This window comes from Bufo gargarizans, chromosome 3 (genome assembly GCF_014858855.1).
Source record: "Bufo gargarizans isolate SCDJY-AF-19 chromosome 3, ASM1485885v1, whole genome shotgun sequence".
NCBI classification, from domain to species: domain Eukaryota; kingdom Metazoa; phylum Chordata; class Amphibia; order Anura; family Bufonidae; genus Bufo; species Bufo gargarizans.
The window spans coordinates 157,319,392-157,340,718 of record NC_058082.1 but is presented as its reverse complement, the minus strand read 5'-3'; the positions used below and the strand labels follow the sequence as shown (position 1 = coordinate 157,340,718).

At 46.6% G+C, this 21,327-nt stretch overlaps 1 protein-coding gene across 13 annotated transcripts in view; it reads left to right on the top strand.

Moving 5' to 3' along the window:
* MYCBP2 (MYC binding protein 2) overlaps positions 1-21,327 on the top strand; it is a 256,943-nt gene that overhangs the window by 108,145 nt on the left and 127,471 nt on the right. For all 13 annotated transcript variants that reach the window (XM_044284706.1, XM_044284710.1, XM_044284705.1 and 10 more), the window contains 9 exons: positions 159-363; positions 2,240-2,393; positions 6,345-6,517; positions 6,603-6,728; positions 6,815-6,942; positions 7,024-7,115; positions 14,785-14,919; positions 17,002-17,085; positions 19,459-19,555. In XM_044284706.1, the coding sequence (XP_044140641.1) occupies positions 159-363; positions 2,240-2,393; positions 6,345-6,517; positions 6,603-6,728; positions 6,815-6,942; positions 7,024-7,115; positions 14,785-14,919; positions 17,002-17,085; positions 19,459-19,555 (1,194 nt within the window). The remainder of the gene's footprint in view (positions 1-158; positions 364-2,239; positions 2,394-6,344; positions 6,518-6,602; positions 6,729-6,814; positions 6,943-7,023; positions 7,116-14,784; positions 14,920-17,001; positions 17,086-19,458; positions 19,556-21,327) is intronic.

Below are 21,327 nucleotides of genomic sequence, written 5' to 3'. Positions count from 1 at the left end.
TATAGTCTCATTTGCATACATTAAAACATCATATGAACATGGAACCAACATGCAACAGGTCAGCCAGTTTAATCTATACAAATCTGATGACAGATTCCCCTTTAATGAATGAATATTAGTATATGTTTTAAAACTGCACTTTCTTTTATTATTCTTAGAAAGGACAGCTTGGAAGGCCAATCCTGGACATGCCATACTGGAATGCAAAGCCTGCATCTATGCCCAACATCGGTGCCAAGTATGGCAGGAAAGCAACATGGGTTGGTGCAAGTGGAGATCAGACCTTTCTGCGGATAGATGAAGCACTTATAAACTCTCATGTTTTGGCTACATCAGAAATCTTTGCAAGTCGACATATAATAGGTAAGCAAGAAGAGTGACTTGTTTGTTCATTACCGTGGTGCATCCTAGTGTCATCTCTTCACCCAGGTTAACGACATGCACCCAACTGTCCACAAGATGTACAAGAAAATGTGCTTCATCAGACCAGGCCACTTTCTCCCACTTCTCCATTGTCCAGTTCTGATACTCACATCCCCTTAGGCACTTGTGGTGAACAGGCGTTGGCATGGGCTCTCTGATAGGTCTCTTACGCACCAGTCTGTGATGTTCTGTGTGTTCTGACATTTGTCATTGCCAACCGTAACGTTTTCAGCAATTTTTGCTATAGTTGCTCTCCTTTGGGATCAGACAGCTTGCCTTCACTCCCCATGTCTGTGAAGGTTCTCATTCACTCCCCATATGCATCAGTGAGCCTTGGCGCCAATTGATTCCCAGTTTACCATTTGTCCATTCTTGGAACACATTTGGTAGGTACTAACCACTACATACTGGGAACACCGCACCATACCTGGCATTTTAAAGATGCTCCTACCCTGTCGTCTAGCCTCTGTTAGTCGTTCTTATCCCTCTACTTTCCTGTTTTTGCCTCTTCCAGCACATCAACTTCATGAACTGTTTACTTGCTGTCTAAGGCTACTTTCACACTGGCGTTTTGGCTTTCCATTTGCGAGGTCAAGTCATGGGCTCTCACAAGCAGTTCAAAATGGATCAGTTTTGCCCTGATGCATTCTGAATGGATAAGGATCCGCTCAGAATGCATCAGTTTGCCTCCGTTACGCCTCCATTCCGCTCTGGAGGCAGACCCCCCAAAACGCTGCTTGCAGCGTTTTGTTGTCCGCTTGACGAAACAGAGCCACAATGTAAGTCAATAGGGATGGATCCGTTTTCTCTGGCACAATAGAACACCGATCCATCTCCCATTGACTTTCAATGGAGTTCACGACTGATCCATCTTGACTATGTTACAGATAATACAAACGGATCCGTTCATGATGGATGCATGCGGTTGTATTATTGTAACAGATCCGTTTTTGCAGATCCATGACTGATCCACCCAAAAATGCGAGTGTGAAAGTAGCCTAATTTGACAGATGCTATTGTCACGCGTTAGGCTACTTTCACACTAGCGTTTTTGCTGGATCCGGCAGGGTTCAGCAAAAATGCTTCTGTTACTGATAATACAACCGCATGCATCCGTCATGAACTGATCCGGTTGTATTATCTTTAAAATTGCCAAGACTGATCCGTCATAAACTCCATTAAAAGTCAATGGGGGACGGATCCGTTTTCTATTGTGGCAGAGAAAACTGATCCGTCCCCATAGACTTGCATTGTAGGTCATGCCAGATCCCCGAATTCCAGGACGGAAAGCAAACTACAGCATGTTGCGGTTTGCTCTCAGTTATTGGAACGCAACTAAACGGAACGGAATGCATTTTGGAGCTTTATGTTCTGTTCAGTTTTGTCCCTATTGACAGTGAATGGGTACTAAACGGAAGAGTTTTGTTTCCGGTATAGAGCCCCTATGACTGATCGTAATAGCAGAAAACGAAAAGGCTAGTGTGAAAGTAGCCTTAATCAAGGTTACGTCAGTGGTTTAATGTTTCGGCTGATTGGTGTATTTTTCTTTTGGTGCCTGTATGACTGTTTTTCCGACTTCAAAAACCCTTTTCACACTCCACAAAGACAAATATAATTGTCAATATAAGGCTGGGTTCACCTCACGTTTTGGCCCTACGTTTAACATATACGTTTAGGGGGAAAAAAAGATACATTAACATAAGGGTTGGTATTTGTTTTTTACACGATGTAACTCTATATGGTGACGGATGCCGTCCATTTGATGTATAAAAATTTTTGTGTACCAAGAATTGAATTAGATCATCTTTGTCTACAGGTCTGGTGCCAGCTTCTATGTCTGAACCTCCACCATTCAAATGCCTTCTCATTAATAAAGTTGATGGAAGTTGTGCTACATTTAATGATTCCGAACAAGAAGATCTTCAAGGTTTTGGGGTGTGCTTGGACCCTGTCCATGATGTGATTTGGAGGTTTGTAACCTATGAGTTATAAACAGATGTTTCATGTATGTAATAAACTTCTGCAAAAACAGAATACTAACTTGCAGGTATGTGAGACAGACACTTCACGCTGGTCCAGGTAGAAATTCTCAAATTTCCTCCTGTAGAAACAAATATCATGGAAAGCAGTGTTTTTCTTCCCATATCATGTAGGAGCAGTTATGCTTGGACATAAAATAGAGCGTTTGCATGGCTTGTTTGCTGTAGGGGAATACTAGATTTCTCCTTTACTGGAGTGTTTATCGTACAAATATAGGATGCACTACCACCACAAGGCCATCCAAACTGACATGAGGCATGGTTTGTGTGTTTTTTTTAGATTTATTTTTTATATCCAATTATACCTACAAAAGCTGCACCACTTACATACTTACTAGATGTAGCTTGGCTGCTGTCTGTCTGGCTCATTTTTTCACTGCCTATTTACTACCTGTAGATAAGCACTGCTGGTTCTCCTGTTCCTCCTGTCCCTGGTAAAAGACTAAAGGCCTCTTTAACACGGACGTTGCGGGAAAATGTGCTGGTGCGTTGCGGGAAAAAATTGCGCCTGTTTGGTACCCAAACCTCTTCACAGAAGTTCAGGCTTGGGATCGGTGTTCTGTAGATTGTATTATTTTCCCTTATAACATGGTTAGTGTTGACATTTAGTATTGAAATAAAAAAATGAAAAAAAAAACAAACCAACACAAAACATAGGCCACTTTCACATCTGTAGCATGGAGATCCGGCCACCTGGCCGGACTTCAACCGCAGCGTGCAGCAGTTTGTGTCTGCCGGAATGCAAACCGCAGATGTGAAACTAGCCTTACCTCACTCTCGTTCCTCACCGCCGTCTGCGATGCAGGCCACAGCGTGATCTGCGACCTCTTGTGCCATTCTACTGCCTCAAGCTTCAGGCCTAGCGGCCCGAGGCCTAGGAGGTTGAACAGCTGCAAATGCTGCTGCGATTGCGCTCTCTGTTAAGAGTAGTGAGGTGGCTTCCACCCTCGCCTATCCATGGTCCTGGCGCTGGACCCCAGTCCTAATACTTTTCTCCCTTGATTTATACTGTATCAAGTATTCTGGATTGTCAGACGACAATAGAAAAGTGTGTAAGTATAATTACTGACCATACAAGTGTTAATTACCTGTCAGTTATACTAGTACCCTGCATGTGAGCATTACCCCCGTCAGTGGACGGTCACCCACCTCCCATGTCTTTCCCTGACGGCTACATTAACCTAAACCGTATTATTGTAACAAATGAAACTGACACCAATTACGAGACATAAAAGGTTTATTGAAGTCTCATACTCAGGTCATGGTTTTACTAATTGGTACATTAGATACATGTACAGACAGATGACGTATCCAGTCAGGGTTTTCATAGACATCGTAGACCAGTGGCCGAGCTCAGATATGACCAGCATGGAGGTGACTGTCAGGAGAATGGCCAACAGAACTGGAGTGATGACACACACAAAAGAAATCACCAATAATCCTCTGCGCCCGCGTCTTTGCAGCGTTCTGGGGAGATAGATGTTTTGTGTCTCTCTCACTGGGTGGCAATCAATGGACACTGCATCCGCACTGTGGCAGTTCTTGGAAACCGTCAGAATGTGCAGAATTAAATGTCCTAGGAAAATAAGTCCAATCTGAGTTAAGCCGGCGGGATATGAGGAGCTGGGAAGAGCCGGGATACACAGTCCAAGAGCGGAAACTGACGAAAACAGGCACAGGACCCAGAGGAACATCTGCGGGGGGCTCATCAGCCGATGGCCACTAGGTTTCCTCCACATGATCACTCTGGGGATTTTCTGCTGCTCCATTATAGCGACAGGTTCCTTTACCAACCTTGAAAGTGTTGTCAGGCGCTTAAGAATCTTCGGAAGTGAAGAATAAAATCCTATTGAAGAAGAGATTCAAGACAAAGTCTGATGCTTCTCCCCAATCAACAAGTAATGGTGAGGCAAGTTGTCTCCCAGTACATGAGCACCACCTATTGTGATGCGGCTGCTTCTATGGATTATGAGGCGGCCGGGTTCCATCAGGCGGACGGGTTCTATGGTTATGATGCAGCAGGGTTTTTTTTTTTTTTTTTTAATAATCTTTATTGTTCCATACAATGCAAAAGCTAAAACAGTAGGGAGAGAGCAACTTAATTATCAGAATGCACTAAGATTCAGCCTTAGTGCATTCAACCGCAATTTTTCTGAAATTTTCAAAAACCCAATTTTTAGGGACCAGTTCAGGTCTGAAGTCACTTTGTGAGGCTTATATAATAGAAACCACCCAAAAATGACCCCATTCTAGAAACTACACCACTCAAGGTATTCAAAACTGATTTTACAAACTTTGTTAACCCTTTAGGTGTTCCACAAGAATTCATGGAAAAAAGAAATATAATTTCAAAATCTCACTTTTTTGGCAAATTTCCCATTTACATTTTTTTCAGTTACAAAGCAAGGGTTAACAGCCAAACCAGACTCAATATTTATGGCCCTGATTCTGTAGTTTACAAAAACACCCCATATGTGGTGGTAAACCGCTGTATGGGCACACGGCAGGGCGCAGAAGGAAAGCAATGACATATGGATTTTGGAAGGCAGAATTTGCTGGACTTTCCTTTTTTTTTTTTTTTTTTTTTTTTTGACACCATGTCCCATTTGAAGCCCCCTGATGCACCCCTAGAGTAGAAACCCCCAAAATGTGACCCCATTTTAGAAACTACGGGATAGGGTGGAAGATTTTTTGGTACTAGTTTAGGGTACAATGATTTTTGGTTGCTCTATATTACACTTTTTGTGAGGCAAGATAACAAGAAATAGCTGTTTTGTCACAGTTTTTATTTTTGTTATTTACATTTCATCTGACAGGTTAGATCATGTGGTATTTTTAAAGACCAGGTTGTCACAGACGCGGCTATACCTAATATGTATACTTTTTTTTTTATTTATGTAAGTTTTACACAATTATTTCTTTTTTGAAGCAAAAAAAAAAATCATGTTTTTTAGTGTTTCCATAGTCTAAGAGCCATAATTATTTCAGTTTTTGGGTGATTACCTTGGGTAGGGTATGATTTTTGCGGGATGAAATGACTTTTTTATTGGCACTATTTTGGGGTGCGTGTGACTTTTTGATCACTTGCTTTTACACTTTTTGTGATTGTTTATTTAGCACAGTTTTTATTTGAATTCTTTTTTTTACGGTGTTCATCTGAGGGGTTAGGTCATGTGATATATTTATACAGCCGGTTGATACGGACGCGGCGATACCTAATATGTATACTTTTTATTTATGCAAGTTTCACACAATATCATTTTTGAAACAAAAAAAATGTTTTAGTGTCTGCATATTCTGAGCCATATTTTTTTTTATTTTTTGGGCGATTGTCTCAGGTAGGGGATCATTTTTTGTGGGATGAGGTGACTGTTAGATTGGCACTATTTTGGTGGGCAAACTCCTTTTTGATCGCTTGCTGTTGTACTTTTTGTGATGTAAGGTGACAAAAAAATGATTTCTTTAGCACAGTTTTTTTTATTTTTTACGGTGTTCATCTGAGGGGTTAGGTCATGTTATATGTTTATAGAGCCAGTCGATATGAACGCGGCGATACCTAATATGTATAACCCCCCCTTATTTTTTACCAATATTTTTTTTTACTTTATTTGGGGAAAATTAATTTGTTTATTTTTACTTGAAAATGTTAATTTTTGGGGGGGGGGGGGGGGATGTAAAGTAATAACTATTTTAGGAGGCATCCTAAAGTTATCACCAAATAAAGTGACATGTCAGATTTGCAAAGCATTTCTTGGTCCTTAAGGTGAAAAATGGCAAGGTCCTTAAGGGGTTAATGTGTCTCTATATCTTCATGAATCTTGTCATTATGCCTAATCACCAGTGGAGTACTGTGCTCAGCATACATGTTACATTTTTTTCTAGGTTTCAAACAAACACAAGAGAGCTGTGGTGTTATAATGCAGTTATAGCCGACTCAAGGCTTCCATCCGCCCCTGACATGCAATTACGGTGTAGCATACTAAGCCCCGAGCTGGCCCTGCCTACTGGACAAAAAGCAGTCACCACCCGATCACATGCAGCTTTGCATATATTAGGTAAGTTAATCTATCTTGTGTGAACATTTCCAGCCACTTAAATAGGTTTTTATTTTTGCCCTTCACGTTTTTTTCTTTACTCCAGGATGCCTCGACACATTGGCTGCAATGCAGGACTTGAAGATGGGCGTCTCGAGCACCGAAGAGGAAACACAGTCTGTACTGAAAGTCTATTCAAAGGAGGATTACAGTGTTGTAAACAGATTTGAAAGTATGAATCTTATTTCTGGATTTAGTGTGGAAAAAGTGCCAGTGCTTGGTAGGCATCTCTAAAATGTACCCTTGTTATCATTTAAGGTCATGGTGGTGGCTGGGGCTACTCTGCACATTCAGTTGAAGCGATCCGCTTCTGTGCTGACACAGACATCCTTCTTGGAGGGCTGGGTCTTTTTGGTGGTAGAGGTGAATACACAGCAAAAATAAAGGTATGTTGTCATGTGGCTTGTTTAGAGATCTTGTGTACCTTTCTCAAGAAAACCTAGTGAACTTTGTTTCACCACTTTTAGTTGTTTGAATTGGGGTCTGATGGAGGCGACCATGAAACAGATGGGGATCTTCTAGCAGAGACTGATGTTCTTGCATATGACTGTGCAGCCAGGTGAGTTAATCTGTGAATTACTCAATCATACATATGTCCCCCATCATTCTCACTTGCCCATGATGCCATGCAGATAATGACTTGGCCTACCTCCTGAAGATCTTTTTGTCCTTGGTGTCTGCACAGAGTAATGTTGTGCTCTCTCCTTTCGTGCACAGTCTCACTATATCCAGACTGTGCAGCCCCCCCAAATAACACCCCTCTGTACTCTGACTGCAGACTGCTAGAAATTCATTCATAACTTGATGCAATAATATAGAAATGGCATAACATAGTCATAAGAATAGATGCCGCAGAATTGTTATTACACGGGAAATGCAGGAAGTTACTAAAACTGACATCAGGAGCGGGGACAGGTTCTCTTTAATTTGTACCTCTTCAGCTATGGCCATAGCCACACTTGCAGGTTTTTAATGCAGTTTTTGAGGCCAAAAAAATAAAATTAAAAAATGAACGTGTGGCTGTACCCGAAGGGTATGGTCAAACGGTCACACTATCAAAATCTGGCACTTTCTTCACAGCAGAAACACAGCAGTTTCTAGCATTTTTTTTATTTAAATGGTATGCTGTGGACCTGCCCATTTAATGCAGCTAAGGGTACTTTCACACTTGCGGCAGAGGATTCCGTCAGCCACTTCTGTCGCCGGTACTGCTGCCGGATCCGGCAATCTGGACGCAAACTGATGCATTTGTGAGACTGTTCCAGATGCCGATCCGTCTTACAAATGCATTGCAATACCGGATCCGTCTTTCCGGTTGTCATCTGGAAAAACGGATCCGGTATTTATTTTCACAAATGTAATGGTCTGCGCATGCGTGGACGGAAATAATCAGTTTTGCTGTTACACTTGAGGCCGGATTAATGCATTTCAATAGAAATTAATGTCGGGTCCGGCATTCTGTTAAGTGATCAGTATTTCTGGCCGGAGAGAAAGCTGCAGCATGCTGCAGTATTTTCTCCGGCCAAAAATCTTAAGAGGGACTGAACTGATGCATCCTGAACAGATTGCTCTCCATTCAGAATGCATTAGGATAAAACTGATCAGTTTTTTTCCGGTATTGAGCTCCTAGGATGGAACTCAATACCGGAAAACAAAAACGCTAGTGTGAAAGTACCCTAAACTGCTCAGACTCCCACTGTGGTTTCCCATGGTGTCCACGCAGTAAGGGGCAAGAATGGACATGTCCATTCTTGGTGTGGTCTAGAAAACGCCACATTAAAAAAACGTTGTCAGTGCAGTCTTCTATTGAAAAACGAGATTTTTGTGAACTCACCTTGTAAAATCTCTTTCTCGCTTTATTCATTGGGGGACACAGGACCATGGGTATAGCTTGCTGCTGCCACTAGGAGGCGACACTAGGCTGAAAGCTGTTTGCTCCTCCCCTGCAGGCTATACCCCCTCCAGCCTGGAGAGAGCATATCAGTTTGTGCTTCAGCAGTAGGAGAAACATACCGAAACAAAACAAAACAGGAAGACCACAGTCCAACCAAACAACCGAACCTGACCTCAGTCCCAACCGGTAACTTGGACCACTGGTCTCAGTAGAAACCAACAACAATGGGTGGGTGCTGTGTCCCCCAATGAATAAAGCGAGAAAGAGATTTTACAAGGTGAGTTCACAAAAATCTCGTTTTCTCGCTCATATCATTGGGGGACACAGGACCATGGGACGTCCTAAAGCAGTCCCCAGGGTGGGAAAACCGCTGACTCCACCTCCACAGTCGAGCCACTACACTGCGGCCTGTAAGATCCTACGGCCAAGAGCAGCATCCGCCGATGCGAACGAATGCACCTTGTAGAACTTGGTGAAGGTGTGCAACGAAGACCAAGTCGCTGCCTTACACAATTGAGACGCCGAAGCGTGGTGAAAGTGTGCCCAAGAAGCCCCGACCGCCCTGGTCGAGTGAGCCGTGACGCCAGGCGGAGGAACCCTGCCTTTGGAGCGGTAGGCCTCGTGAATGGCCGATCTAATCCACCGAGCAATCGCCACCTTGGATGCCGCCAAACCCTCCTGAGGACCCTCCGGAACTAGGAACAGAGAGTCCGCTCGCCGAAAGGAGGCGACCGCGGCCAGGTAGATCCGTAAGGCCCGCACTACATCCAGACGATTAAGCGCCACTTCCCTAGGATGAGAAGGTTTAGGGCAAAGCGAGGGGAGGACAATGTCCTCATTGACATGGAACGCCGACACCACCTTCGGCAGAAACGACGGCACCGTCCGGAGCACCACCTTATCCTGATGGAACACCAAGAAAGGCTCCTTGCACGACAGTGCCGCCAGTTCCGACACCCGACGGATGGACGTAATGGCAACCAGGAATGCGACCTTCCACGACAACATGCGGAGGGAGACTTCCCGCAGGGGTTCAAACGGCTCGGACTGAAGTGCCACCAGCACCAAATTCAGGTCCCAGGAATGTAACGGTGGCCGATATGGAACCGCGGTGTGCGCAACACCCTGCATGAAGGTCTTGACGGGCCCCAGCACCGCCAGCGTACGCTGGAAAAATATGGAAAGGGCCGAAACCTGCCCTTTCAGCGAACTTAGGGACAGACCCAGCTCCAAACCCGCTTGAAGAAAAGCCAACACCGTAGGGAGGGAAAACCTCCTGGAGGGGAGGTCCCTGTCCTCACAGAATTTCAAGAACGACCTCCACGTACGATAGTAGATTCTCGCAGAGGAGGGCTTCCGAGCCCTAATCATCGTTCGAACGACCGCATCCGAGAAACCCCTGTTCTTCAGCAGGAAGGTTTCAATAGCCACGCCGTCAAACGCAGCGTATGTAAACCCTGGTGGAAGACTGGGCCCTGTGAGAGCAGGTCGGGCCTGAGTGGAAGAGGCCACGGCGCGTCGCCCAGGAGCAGAACGAGCTCCGAGTACCAAGCTCGGCGCGGCCAGTCTGGGGCAATCAGGAGCGTTTGAACACCCTCCATCCTGATTCTGCGAAGAATCCGCGGTAGGAGCGGCAGCGGCGGGAATACATACAGAAAACTGAAGTCGCCCCACGGCGCCACGAGTGCGTCCACGTCGTAGGCCATCGGATCCCTTGCGCGAGACAGGAAGCACGGGAGTTTGTGATTCAACCGGGATGCCATTAGGTCCACTTCCGGGCGCCCCCACCGGAGGCAAAGGTCCTCGAACACCTCCGGGTGGAGAGCCCACTCCCCCGAGTCCACCGTCGTTCGGCTGAGGAAATCCGCCGTCCAATTGTCCACGCCCGGGATGAAGACCGCCGAGACCATCGGGACATGGGCTTCCGCCCACTGCAGAATCCTCGCGGCCTCGTCCATCACCGGTCCGCTGCGCGTCCCCCCCTGGTGATTGATGTAGGCGACCGCTGTGGCGTTGTCCGACTGTATCCTGACCGGACGGCCCCGCAAATCGGTGGTCCAATGGCAAAGGGAGAGGTAGATGGCCCGGAGCTCCAGGATATTGATGGGTAGTCTGGACTCCGACAGAGACCAGACACCTTGGGCTGTCCGAGTACCGAAGACCCCTCCCCAACCTGCGGAGGCTGGCGTCGGTCGTAATCACCGTCCATGACACCGGCAGGAACGACTTCCCTGACGACAGGTTGTCCGGAATCATCCACCAGGCGAGAGCCTCGCGAACGGGCTGAGGCAGCGAGATCCTGAGGTCCAGTGAATCCCGGGACTTGTCCCAGGAGGACAGGATGAGCCGCTGAAACTCCCTGGTGTGGAACTGGGCGAACGGTACCGCCTCGAATGAGGCCACCATCAGCCCCAGAACTCGCATGCAGTTGCGAATCGATACCTTGCGATGCCGGTTGAGCAGAACCACTGCATTCCGAATGCTCAATCTCTTGTCCAGAGGGAGACGGACCACGGCGGCCTCGGAATCCAACGTCATACCCAGGAACCTGATCCGAGTGGTCGGAAACAGGCATGACTTCCTTCGGTTGAGAATCCAGCCGAAGCGAGTGAGCGTGCTCATCGTAATCCGAAGGCTGTCTGCGCATTGCGGCGCTGACGGGGCTTTGACTAAGATGTCGTCCAGGTATGGGAGAAGGGTAATGCCCCTGGACCGCAGAATCCCCAGAAGGGGTGCCAGAACCTTCGTGAACACCCGCGGGGCCGTCGCCAGACCGAATGGCAGCGCGACGAATTGGAAGTGATCCGACTGGATGGCAAATCGGAGGAAACGTTGGTGCATGGTAGCAATAGGTATGTGGAGATAGGCATCTTGTACGTCCAAAGACGCCATGTGCTCCCCCTGCACCAACGAGGCTTCAACGGAACGAAGGGATTCCATTCTGAACCTCTGAACCCGTAGATAGCGATTCAGAAGTTTGAGGTCCAGCACCGGTCTCACATCGCCCTCCTTCTTGGGGACCACAAACAGGTTGGAATAAAAACCTGTGAAACGCTCTTCTGGAGGTACCGGAGAAATAACCCCCCGCAGAAGTAAGGACTGGACGGCGTTCAAGAAAGCCGCGGCCCGGACGGGATCCCTGGGAGGCTGGGAAGGGAAGAAACGGTTGGGGGGAAGGGACCTGAATTCTATTTTGTAGCCCGAGGAAACTACCTCGAGCGCCCATGCGTCCGGAATGTGGGCGTGCCAAATGTCCTGGAACAGGAGAAGACGCCCCCCCACCTGAGAAGGTGGGGACAAACCTTCATGCGGAAGGCTGCTTACCTGGCGCTGTGCGAGGTTGCTGGGCACGTGGACGCCAAGCCTGCTGGGGCTTAAAGGATGGGCCCTTCTGCCGATCCTGGTTGGGTGGTCCCGCCGCGGAGGTGGAGACTGAACGGGTGCCCGAGAAACGGCGAAAGGACTGGAAGCGTGAGGACGCAGGTCTGGACTGAAAAGGTCGCTTCGCTTTGGGTTGGGGCAGATGGGTGCTTTTGCCACCCGTAGCTTCTGAGATTATGACATCCAGTTTTGGCCCGAAAAGCCGAGCCCCAGAAAACGGAAGCTTTAGGAGAGAGCGTTTAGAGGAAGAATCAGCCTTCCAGGCCTTGAGCCATAACTCCCTGCGTACCGAGGTGGTGAGAGCTGAGGCACGAGCGACCATCGATCCAGCATCCAGTGCCGCTTCACAGATATATTTTCCCGCATGTGAAATTTGGAGCGCAGACAACTCGAGCTCAGCAGGCGGGAGGTTGGACAAAATGTCCTGGCTTAACCGGATGGACCACTCCGAAACCGCCTTGGCTACCCAGGCGGACGCGAAAATCGGACGCAGCGCCGAACCGCTCGCCGTAAAGATTGACTTGGAGAGCGACTCTACGCGACGGTCCACCGGGTCCTGGAGTGACGAACCATCCGCTACCGGAATGGTCGTAGATTTTGCCAGTCGAGCCACCGGCGGATCCACCTTCGGCGGGGAGGACCACAGTTCCACTGTCTCGCGTGGAAAGGGGTAGAGAAGGTCCAGGCGCTTTGGGATAACAAAACGCAAACCTGGCTGGTCCCAAGCCTTGTTAACCACAATAGAAAAATCCTCGTGCAACGGGAAAGCCTTAGGAGTCTGTTTCGCACGCAGAAACGACACCCCTTGTTGGCTAGTGGAGGGAAGATCCTCCTGAACCCGGAAGGTGTCCCTTATTGCCGAAATCAGGCTATCCACCATGGAAGCAATCTGAGAAGAGTGCTCCAGATCCATATCCGCATCAGAATCCCCGAGCTCACCCTCTGACAGTGCGTCGCCTAGCAGGGAGGACGCCTGTGACTGGGATCCAGGAGCAGGAGGGGATGCAGAGGCGTCAGAGGAGGAACGGTTACCTGCTCTGGGGCGCTTACTAGGAGGTCTGCCTCTGGTTTGCGTGCAATGCGGTTGCGCGGATTGCATCGGTGGCGATTTATCTACCAAACGACCCAAGAGAGAAAGGGTGGAATGGGAAACCTTAGAGAGGTCCTCCACTGCCCGAGACAGGGACCTTGCCCAGTCTGGTTCCCCCTGAACAGGGCGATCTAAGGCTTCTGTGGGCTGCAGTGTTCTAGGGGGATTGCTCTGCGCAGGCTTCTGACAAGCCGAGCACAGTGAGAGTGACTGGCCCCGAGGGAATTTGGCTGAACACACTGAGCAGGCATAGTGAGTGGTCACACAGGTTGCCTGAGGGGGGTCAGTGGCCGGGTCAGACATGGTTTGATATCCTGCTGAACGGGGTATCTATCTCCTACCAGAGTGGAGCGGGAGCCAAGGTCCTGTGTCCACCACGCTGCGCTGGGAGGAAGAGGAAGTTTCAGCAGGGCGGGAGAATAAGCCACGCCCCCTGACAGCCCGGGAGCGGCAGGATAACGAAGAAGGCCGCAAGCGCCGCCCACCCCTGTGCACGTGACTGCAGCCGCGGCCAGCGTGCCTAAAGTCCCCGATAACATGGCTGCCCAGAAGGGGCCGCTTCGCTGCAGCAGAGGGGAAGAACCCGACACCGCCGTGCGGCCGCGAAGGTCCCGGCGCGCCGCGAATAGCGCATCTGCCCTGCGCAGTGCCGTCTGCGACCGCACGGAAAGACGCTGCCGTGCGCCATGCAGCGGCGAAGAACGGAGGGAGACGGAGCGGATAGGTCCGCGACAGGTGCCGGCGGAACGCACACGGGGGCGCGGGCGGGCGGGCAGGCGGGCGGGCGGGGGGGGCCGCTCAGGGGCACTGGTGCCGTGCAGTACGGCATGCTGTTATACCGCGAGTGGGGGCCTGGGATGAGTCACTTACCTATCTTCATCTGTAGACTTCACCCTCAGTTGTAACACCAGCAGGACCACCCTACGACCGCTGGCACCAGGCAACAGGGGTCCGGGCAGAAGAGGGCTGAAGAAAGGGTAGTCCTGTAGCTGGGGGGAAGCAGGGGAGCGAGGCTGCCCTGGTCCGCTTTTTCTTCTTGGGGCGGCAAGGCGGTGAACGAGGTACACCGGCCCGCCTCCCGGGGATGCAGGGACGCAAGCGACCCTGGACCCCCCATCCGGATTCTGGAAAAAATAAAAAATAAAATAATCAAAGTGCCACCCTGCAAAGCAGGGAGGTCTGCCTCCTACGACACTAAGCTAAAAACTGATATGCTCTCTCCAGGCTGGAGGGGGTATAGCCTGCAGGGGAGGAGCAAACAGCTTTCAGCCTAGTGTCGCCTCCTAGTGGCAGCAGCAAGCTATACCCATGGTCCTGTGTCCCCCAATGATATGAGCGAGAAATACATGCTGAGCGGATGTCTGCACAGAATTGTGCTGAAATCTGTGGCAAAGATCCACTGTGTGAATGTATTCTTAGGCTTGCCCATATACAGTGTGTTCAGTTTTTAAAAGGTTTTGTGATGGAGTTTTTGATGCCAACACCAGGTGTGCTTCATGAAAGGATCATTTAGACAGTATAATGGGCAGATTCTACGTCTCCTGTTTTTGGAATCCATGCCTGATTTTTATTTTCCTTTTTAAAGGGGTTCTGCAGTTTTGTTTTTGTTTTTTTTTGTTTTGTTTTTACTGGTCTATCCTCTGGGTAGATGAGCTGTTTGAGAAGGCAGCAGTGCTGGCAGTGGCCGTCTCCCTGTTTCCTTCAATTCACGACTAGTATCACTGGCCTGGGCGCAGCTAAGCTCCGTTCCCTTCAATGGGACGTTGCCCTCCCCAGGCCAGTGATACTAGTCGTGATGTCAGTGGGCCTGAGGTAAACAGCTAGAAGAGCTAATTTGACGCTTGATTTTGTTTTCCACCCTAGAGAGAAATATGCTATGATGTTCGATGAGCCTGTCCTTTTACAAGCTGGCTGGTGGTATGTGGCATGGGCACGTGTGTCTGGTCCTAGCAGCGACTGTGGCTCTCATGGACAAGCTTCAATTACAACAGATGATGGGTAATTCTTAGTTTCATTCTTTTGATGCCTATCTCTATAACTAAATGACTACTTTTGGTTAAAGTATAATAATTTTATTTTCTGACTTTAGTTAAAGCTGATGTGTTCTGTGATAGCCTAATAAAGACCAACTATGGTATAAATGTTCCTGTATCGGTTTGTGTGCATAAAGCTTTACCGTAAATGCTTTTGTATCTCGAGTGCTGCACATCTTTTTCCTACATTTTGTGAGTTTTAATTTACAGACCTATGCCCCATTTACACAACCGTATTTTTGGTCTGTATCAATCTGCATAAAAAAAAAAAAAAAATGTTGTGGTTTGTATGTGGACCCATTCATTTCAATGGGTCTGCAAAAAAAATGTGGACACTCTGTTGTCTGCATCCGTATGTTCCGCAGTCCAGCAAAAAATTTTTACAACATGTCCTATTGTCCATTTTGCGGACAAGAATATGCATCGTTACAATGGATCCGCAAAAAAACAAAAGTCGCACGGATATTATCCGTATTACTTTACTCCTTATTCCTCAGCTCTTTAGAGATTAGCATTAAGCTGTTCCCTATCAGTATGTCTTTGCGGTCCGAAAAATACAGTTGTGTGACTGTACCCTTAGTCGTTGGACCACGAGCAACATTTATCACTTATCTACAGTATAGTTGATCAATGTGTGATCGCAGGGTGGACAACTGTTGAGACATATTCCATTACTGAGAACAGGCCTAGGCATGACCACTACTCCATTGATTTCTAGGAGACCGCTGACAGTAGCAGTCACTGTCCCACTGTCACACATGCGCACTACAGCACCGTTCAGAGCAAACCTCTGTTCTCTGAGCGTTCAACTGCTGGAACTACTACTGTTGATGAGATCAGATGTTTTTAACCTACCGTACCTGTCGAGAGCTGAATGTTTGTGGTTCAAACCCTATAAAGGTAGAATTCTGGGTGACTGGAAGTCTTCTGTAGACTTCTCTCCCACGCTTCTACGGCGGCAAAATACTGCTGCTGTTTACCTTATCTTGGCAGAAAAGTCTGAACCTGCCAGTGACCTATACCACTGGTCCTTCTATTAAAGTGTACCTAAACGTTCACATAAACTTTATTAAATCCTATTCTTAATGTGACACAATTTTTGGAATATATATTTTTTTATTTTTTCCTCACAAAATAGGCATATATAATTCAGTTGCCTTTAGCATTTTTGAATCTGTACTGATGTGCGCTGGTAAAGCCTTGCCTGTCACATCGGTACAGGCTTTGAGCAGAGTGGAGTGAGTGCAGACAGGAGCTCACATAGCACATCGCTCCTGCCCGTGCTTGCTCCACTGTCTGATAGGTGTGGGTCCCACGGCTGGAACCCACACCTATATCGAGAATGGAGCCCTGAAAGCTGTGGAGGGTGCACTGAGCATGCACAGCCTCCCTCCATTCTTTTTCTATGGGGTCGTCGAAAATAGCCAAACTCTGCGGTGGATACGGTGGCCAGTCATGTGCGGCTCCCTTTCAATTCTCTGGGGAGAGCGCTTGGTAGTTGCCAGACCGGAGTCCTTGAGCCACCACTTTACGGGGCTCCGTTCCTGATATAGGTGCAGGGAAATCGGTCCAGGAATGAAGCTGTGCTAATGTATGAGAGCTAGTGAGGGCAGCAGCATCCAGGACATCAGCACATGAGAAGTCTGGAACTGTTTGCAGGTTCTAAACTACTTAGCAGGAGTCTGATAAAAAATAAATAAAAAATTCTAAGTCAAAGGTGTCTGTAACCTTTAAAAGGGTTGTAATGGATTTTAAAGCAAAGCTTTCAAGTTTTGCCTGGGATTACTTTGTATGCAGGTTTGTAATCTTTGAAGTGATGCTATAAAGCAGTGATGGCTAACCTTGGCACTCCAGCTGTGGTGAAACTACGACTCCCAGCATGCTCCATTTATTTCTACAGAGTTCTGAGAGCAGCCAAGCAAGGGGGGCATCTTGGGAGTTGTAGTTTTACCACAGCTGGAGTGCCAAGGTTAGCCATTACGGCTATAAAGTATGTTTTACCTCATCAATAAACTTGGTGTGCTCATATTTGTGTTTGTTTTTCTAGCGTCGTTTTTCAATTCAAAAGCTCCAAGAAATCAAATAATGGCACAGATGTAAATGCAGGTCAAATCCCCCAGCTACTGTATAGGTAAGAACTTGTCTTGTCAGGAAGATATTTTTTTCTAATAGCAGTTGCGACTGTACATGAGGAGCTCCTGACATCTGTTTTAGTAACTGCTTGTACCACTTGGGCCGCTTTCACATGGGCGAGTTTTCCGCACGGGTGCAATGCGTGAGGTGAACGCATTGCACCCGCACTGAATCCGGACCCATTCACTTCAATGGGGCCGTTCAGCTGAGCTGTGATTTTTTTCCCGCATCACTTGTGAGTTACATGGAAATCGCAACATGTTCTATATTCTGCGTTTTTCACGCAACGCAGGCCCCATAGAAATGAATGGATCTGCGTGAAAATCGCAAGCAAGGGGTTATAAGGGAAAATAATAGCATTCTTAATACAGAATGCTTACTAAAATGTCCCTTAAGGGGTTAAAAAATATATATATATATATTTAACTCCCCTCATCCTCTTGTTCGCGCAGTCAGCATAGTCTTCTTTCTTCTTTAAGGACCTGCAAAAGGACCTTTTGACGTAATCACGCTTACCACAACGTCATCAAAGGTCCTTTTGCAGATCCTGAAAGAAGATGACTATGCTGGCTACGCGAAGAAGTGGATGAGGTGAGTTAATTGTTTATTTTTTAACCCCTCAAGGCACATTTTAGTAAGCATTCTGTATTAAGAATGCTATTATTTTCCTTTATAACCATGTTAGAAGGGAAAATAATAAAATGAATAGAACACCTAACCCAAACCCGAACTTCAGTGAAGAAGTCCGGGTTCGGGTCTGGCTACTAGGGATCGACCGATTATCGGATTTACCGATATTATCGGCCGATATTCAGGATTTTGAACGCTATCGGTATCGGCATCTATTTTGCCGATATTCCGATAGTGTATGGGAACACAGATCGCGCTGCTGACAGCGCTCTCCGTGTTCCCTCAGCAGCAGCACAGGGGAGAAGGAGCAGTGTCTCCTCCCCCCTGTGCTGCTGCCGCCAATGAAAGTACAGGGGACAGGAGGAGGGGAGGAGCTATGTCCACTGCTCCACCAATGAAGATTAATCTATCATTCATTCATATACAGGAGGCGGGAGCTGCAGGATCACATAGCCGGCTCCCGACCTCTATGAGCTGTAGCTGCGATCTGCGGTAGTTAACTCCTCAGGTGCCGCGGATCGCAGCTACAGCTCAGAGGCCGGGAGCCGGCTATGTGATCCTGCAGCTCCCGCCTCCTGTATATTAATAAATTAGAGATTAAGCTTCATTGGTGGCGCAGTGCGCCCCCCCAAGCCCCCCAGTATCAGACATTGGTGGCGCAGTGCGCCCCCCCTCCCCCCCAGTATCAGACATTGGTGGCGCAGTGCGCCCCCCCTCCCCCCCAGTATTAAGCAGTGGTGCGCCCCCCCTCCCCCCCACCCCAGTCGCAGTGCGCCCCCCCACAGGATCCCCTCTCCCCTGCTCCTCCGATCGGAGCCCCAGCAGTGTAATGCTGGGGTTCCGATCGGTTACCATGGCAGCCAGGACGCTATTGAAGCCCTGGCTGCCATGATAAGCTCCATGCTGCTGTGTGCACAAAGCACAGAGCAGCAGGGACAGTGTGAGATCCTATTCACCCTGATAGATCTCTATCAGGGTGAATAGGACAAGGGTTCTAGTCCCTAAGGGGGCTAAAAGTTAGTTAAAAAAAAAAAGTTACAAAAAAATATAATAAAAACACCAAAATATTAAATATAAATGAAAAAGAAAGATTTACAAAAAAAATACACATTAACAATAAACATTAATTTTCAGCAGATTTGTGGGAATTTTTATTTTTTTTTAAAAAATGAAAATTCCCAGAATATCGGTATAAATTATCGGCTATCGGCCTGAAAGTCCACAAATTATCGGTATCGGCCCTAAAAAATCAATATCGGTCGATCCCTACTGGCTACCACATTCCGTTTTTTCTCACGCGTGTGCAAAATGCATTGCACTCGCGCAGAAAGAAAACTGAACGTCTGAGCGCAATTGCAGTCGAAACTGACTGCAATTGCATGCCTACTCGCATGGGTTTCCCCGCAATGAACAAGCGACGCATCCGGAGCAAATCCGGGACGCCCGTGTGAAGGAGGCCTTATGTTACTTCTACCAAGCTGGTATTGAAGAGATCATGACTAAGTGGCTGAAGTTCCCTGGGTGAATATTTGTCACTTCAACTTTACAATTTCACATTTTCTTATTTTCCCGCCCTGTTATTTATCTCTACTATTTCTAAGATGAGTGTCTCTCCCAGGTACAAAAGTTTGGAACAGTTTTCTGTTCTAATTGATGGATGCTGGTATGATTTTGTCCTCATTAAAGTATACTGATGATAATGTATGTTTCTGACATGTCTTGTGTGCCATTCATCTTACAGACTACCTACAAGTGATGGGAGTGCTGCTAAAGGAAAACAGCAAGTCAGTGAACCAGTGCATATCCTGAAGAGATCATTTGCTCGATCCGTTTCAGTGGTATGTCCCCTCCCCTCATGTATTTGTTCCAGTAGTCTGCTGGCTATGGCGTTTTTTGTTACAGGAAATGTGTGATCAGAAAATGGCCTATTGTTTAAATCACATTTTATGTTAACTATATTTTGAAATATATATTTTTTTTTTCATGTCAATATCTATATTTGAACAAAAAACATAAAATCCTACAGTTCTCGGACTGGTCACTAAACCTAATGGGCGCCACTTTTTGCTCTGTACTTTACCGCAGTTACCTGCTTATCTGTCATACTAATCCTGCCTGTATTGATACCACCTATGTGTATAGATAAGACAGGATCCACCATTCGCAATAGGTGATTGTCATCGTATCTCCTCTTTTCTTGTACAATGACCTGGGCACAGGTCACAGAGCATGCCTAGAAAACTCTCCCATAGAAGTCAATGATGTTCCCTCCTGTCTATTGTCTATGAACCATGGGGCTGTCTTAAAGCAATTTTCTTAATGTTTTCTAAATGCTATTAAGAACTGCTCAGGCAAGATGGCCGTCCCCATAATCATATTCAGGAAATAGAAAAAAAAATAAAAAATCAGTCAGTAAATCAAAACAGATTAGAAAAAACGGACATGTTACTATCTGGTTTTTAACTGGCAGATAGCATTTTAAATGAGACACTTCCTTTAACCACTTCCCGACCACCCATTGACTCTAAACGTCCTCGGGCTGTCGGTTTATCTCTGAATAGACGTTCTGGAATGTCCATTCAGAGATGGCAGCCGCACGCTAATCTTGCCGAGCGGCAGGCCAGCTGTCAGTGACAGCAGGGTACCCCAGAGAGATAGTTTCCTGTCCCAGCTCTGTGATCATGTGATTGCCGGAGCAGTGTGAGTGCTGTTTGGTCTTCCATAGACCTTGGTCAGCCCTGCACTGAGGCTGTACAGCTTTGTATTCTGCTGTACAGCCTGTCTGGGGGGGGAGGAGATATGTGTATTTCCCCTGTAACTGGTGCTACTATGTCAAATCAATAGTTAAAAAAAAAAAAAAAAAAAAAAAAGGTAAATGTCCCCAGAGGTCTTATATGACCTTATTCGGGGACACAAAGTGTAAAATAAAAAAAAGTTTCACATTTAAAAATAAACTTTCCCCTAAATTCGTTATTTAAAAAATGGAAGAATAAAAATAAAATAGACCTATTTGGTATCATCGTGTCCTCAACGACTGATCTACCCCATCAGGTGAACGCCGTAAAAAAAAAAGGTGTTTTCTTTTGTTTTGTTTTTTTTGGCTCACCTCCCAAAAAACATTAAAATATTAATCAATCAAAAAGTCGTATGTGCCCCAAAATGGTAGCAATAAAAATGTCACATCATCCCGCAAAAAATAAATGAGCCATAGCCAGAAAAAAATGGCACAAAAACATTTTTTTTCTTCTAAAAATGCTCTTATTGTGTAAAATATATAAAAAAATATACATATTTGGTATCAGTGTCTGTAACAATTGGCTCTACAAAAATATCACATGATCTACCCCATCAAGTGAACGGTGTAAAAAGAAAAAATTAAAATTATGCCAAAACTTATGTTGTGGGGTGACAAAAAACAATCAAAAAGTCGTATGTACCCCAAAATGGTAGCAATAGGTCACCTTGTCCCGCAAAAAGCCCAATAGCCAGAAAAATTAAAAAATTAAAATAAAAATATGGCTCTAAGAAAATGGCGACACAAAAACATGATTTTTTTTTTTTCTTTCTAAAAATGTTGTTTTGGTGTAAAATGTAAAAAAAAAAAAAAAAA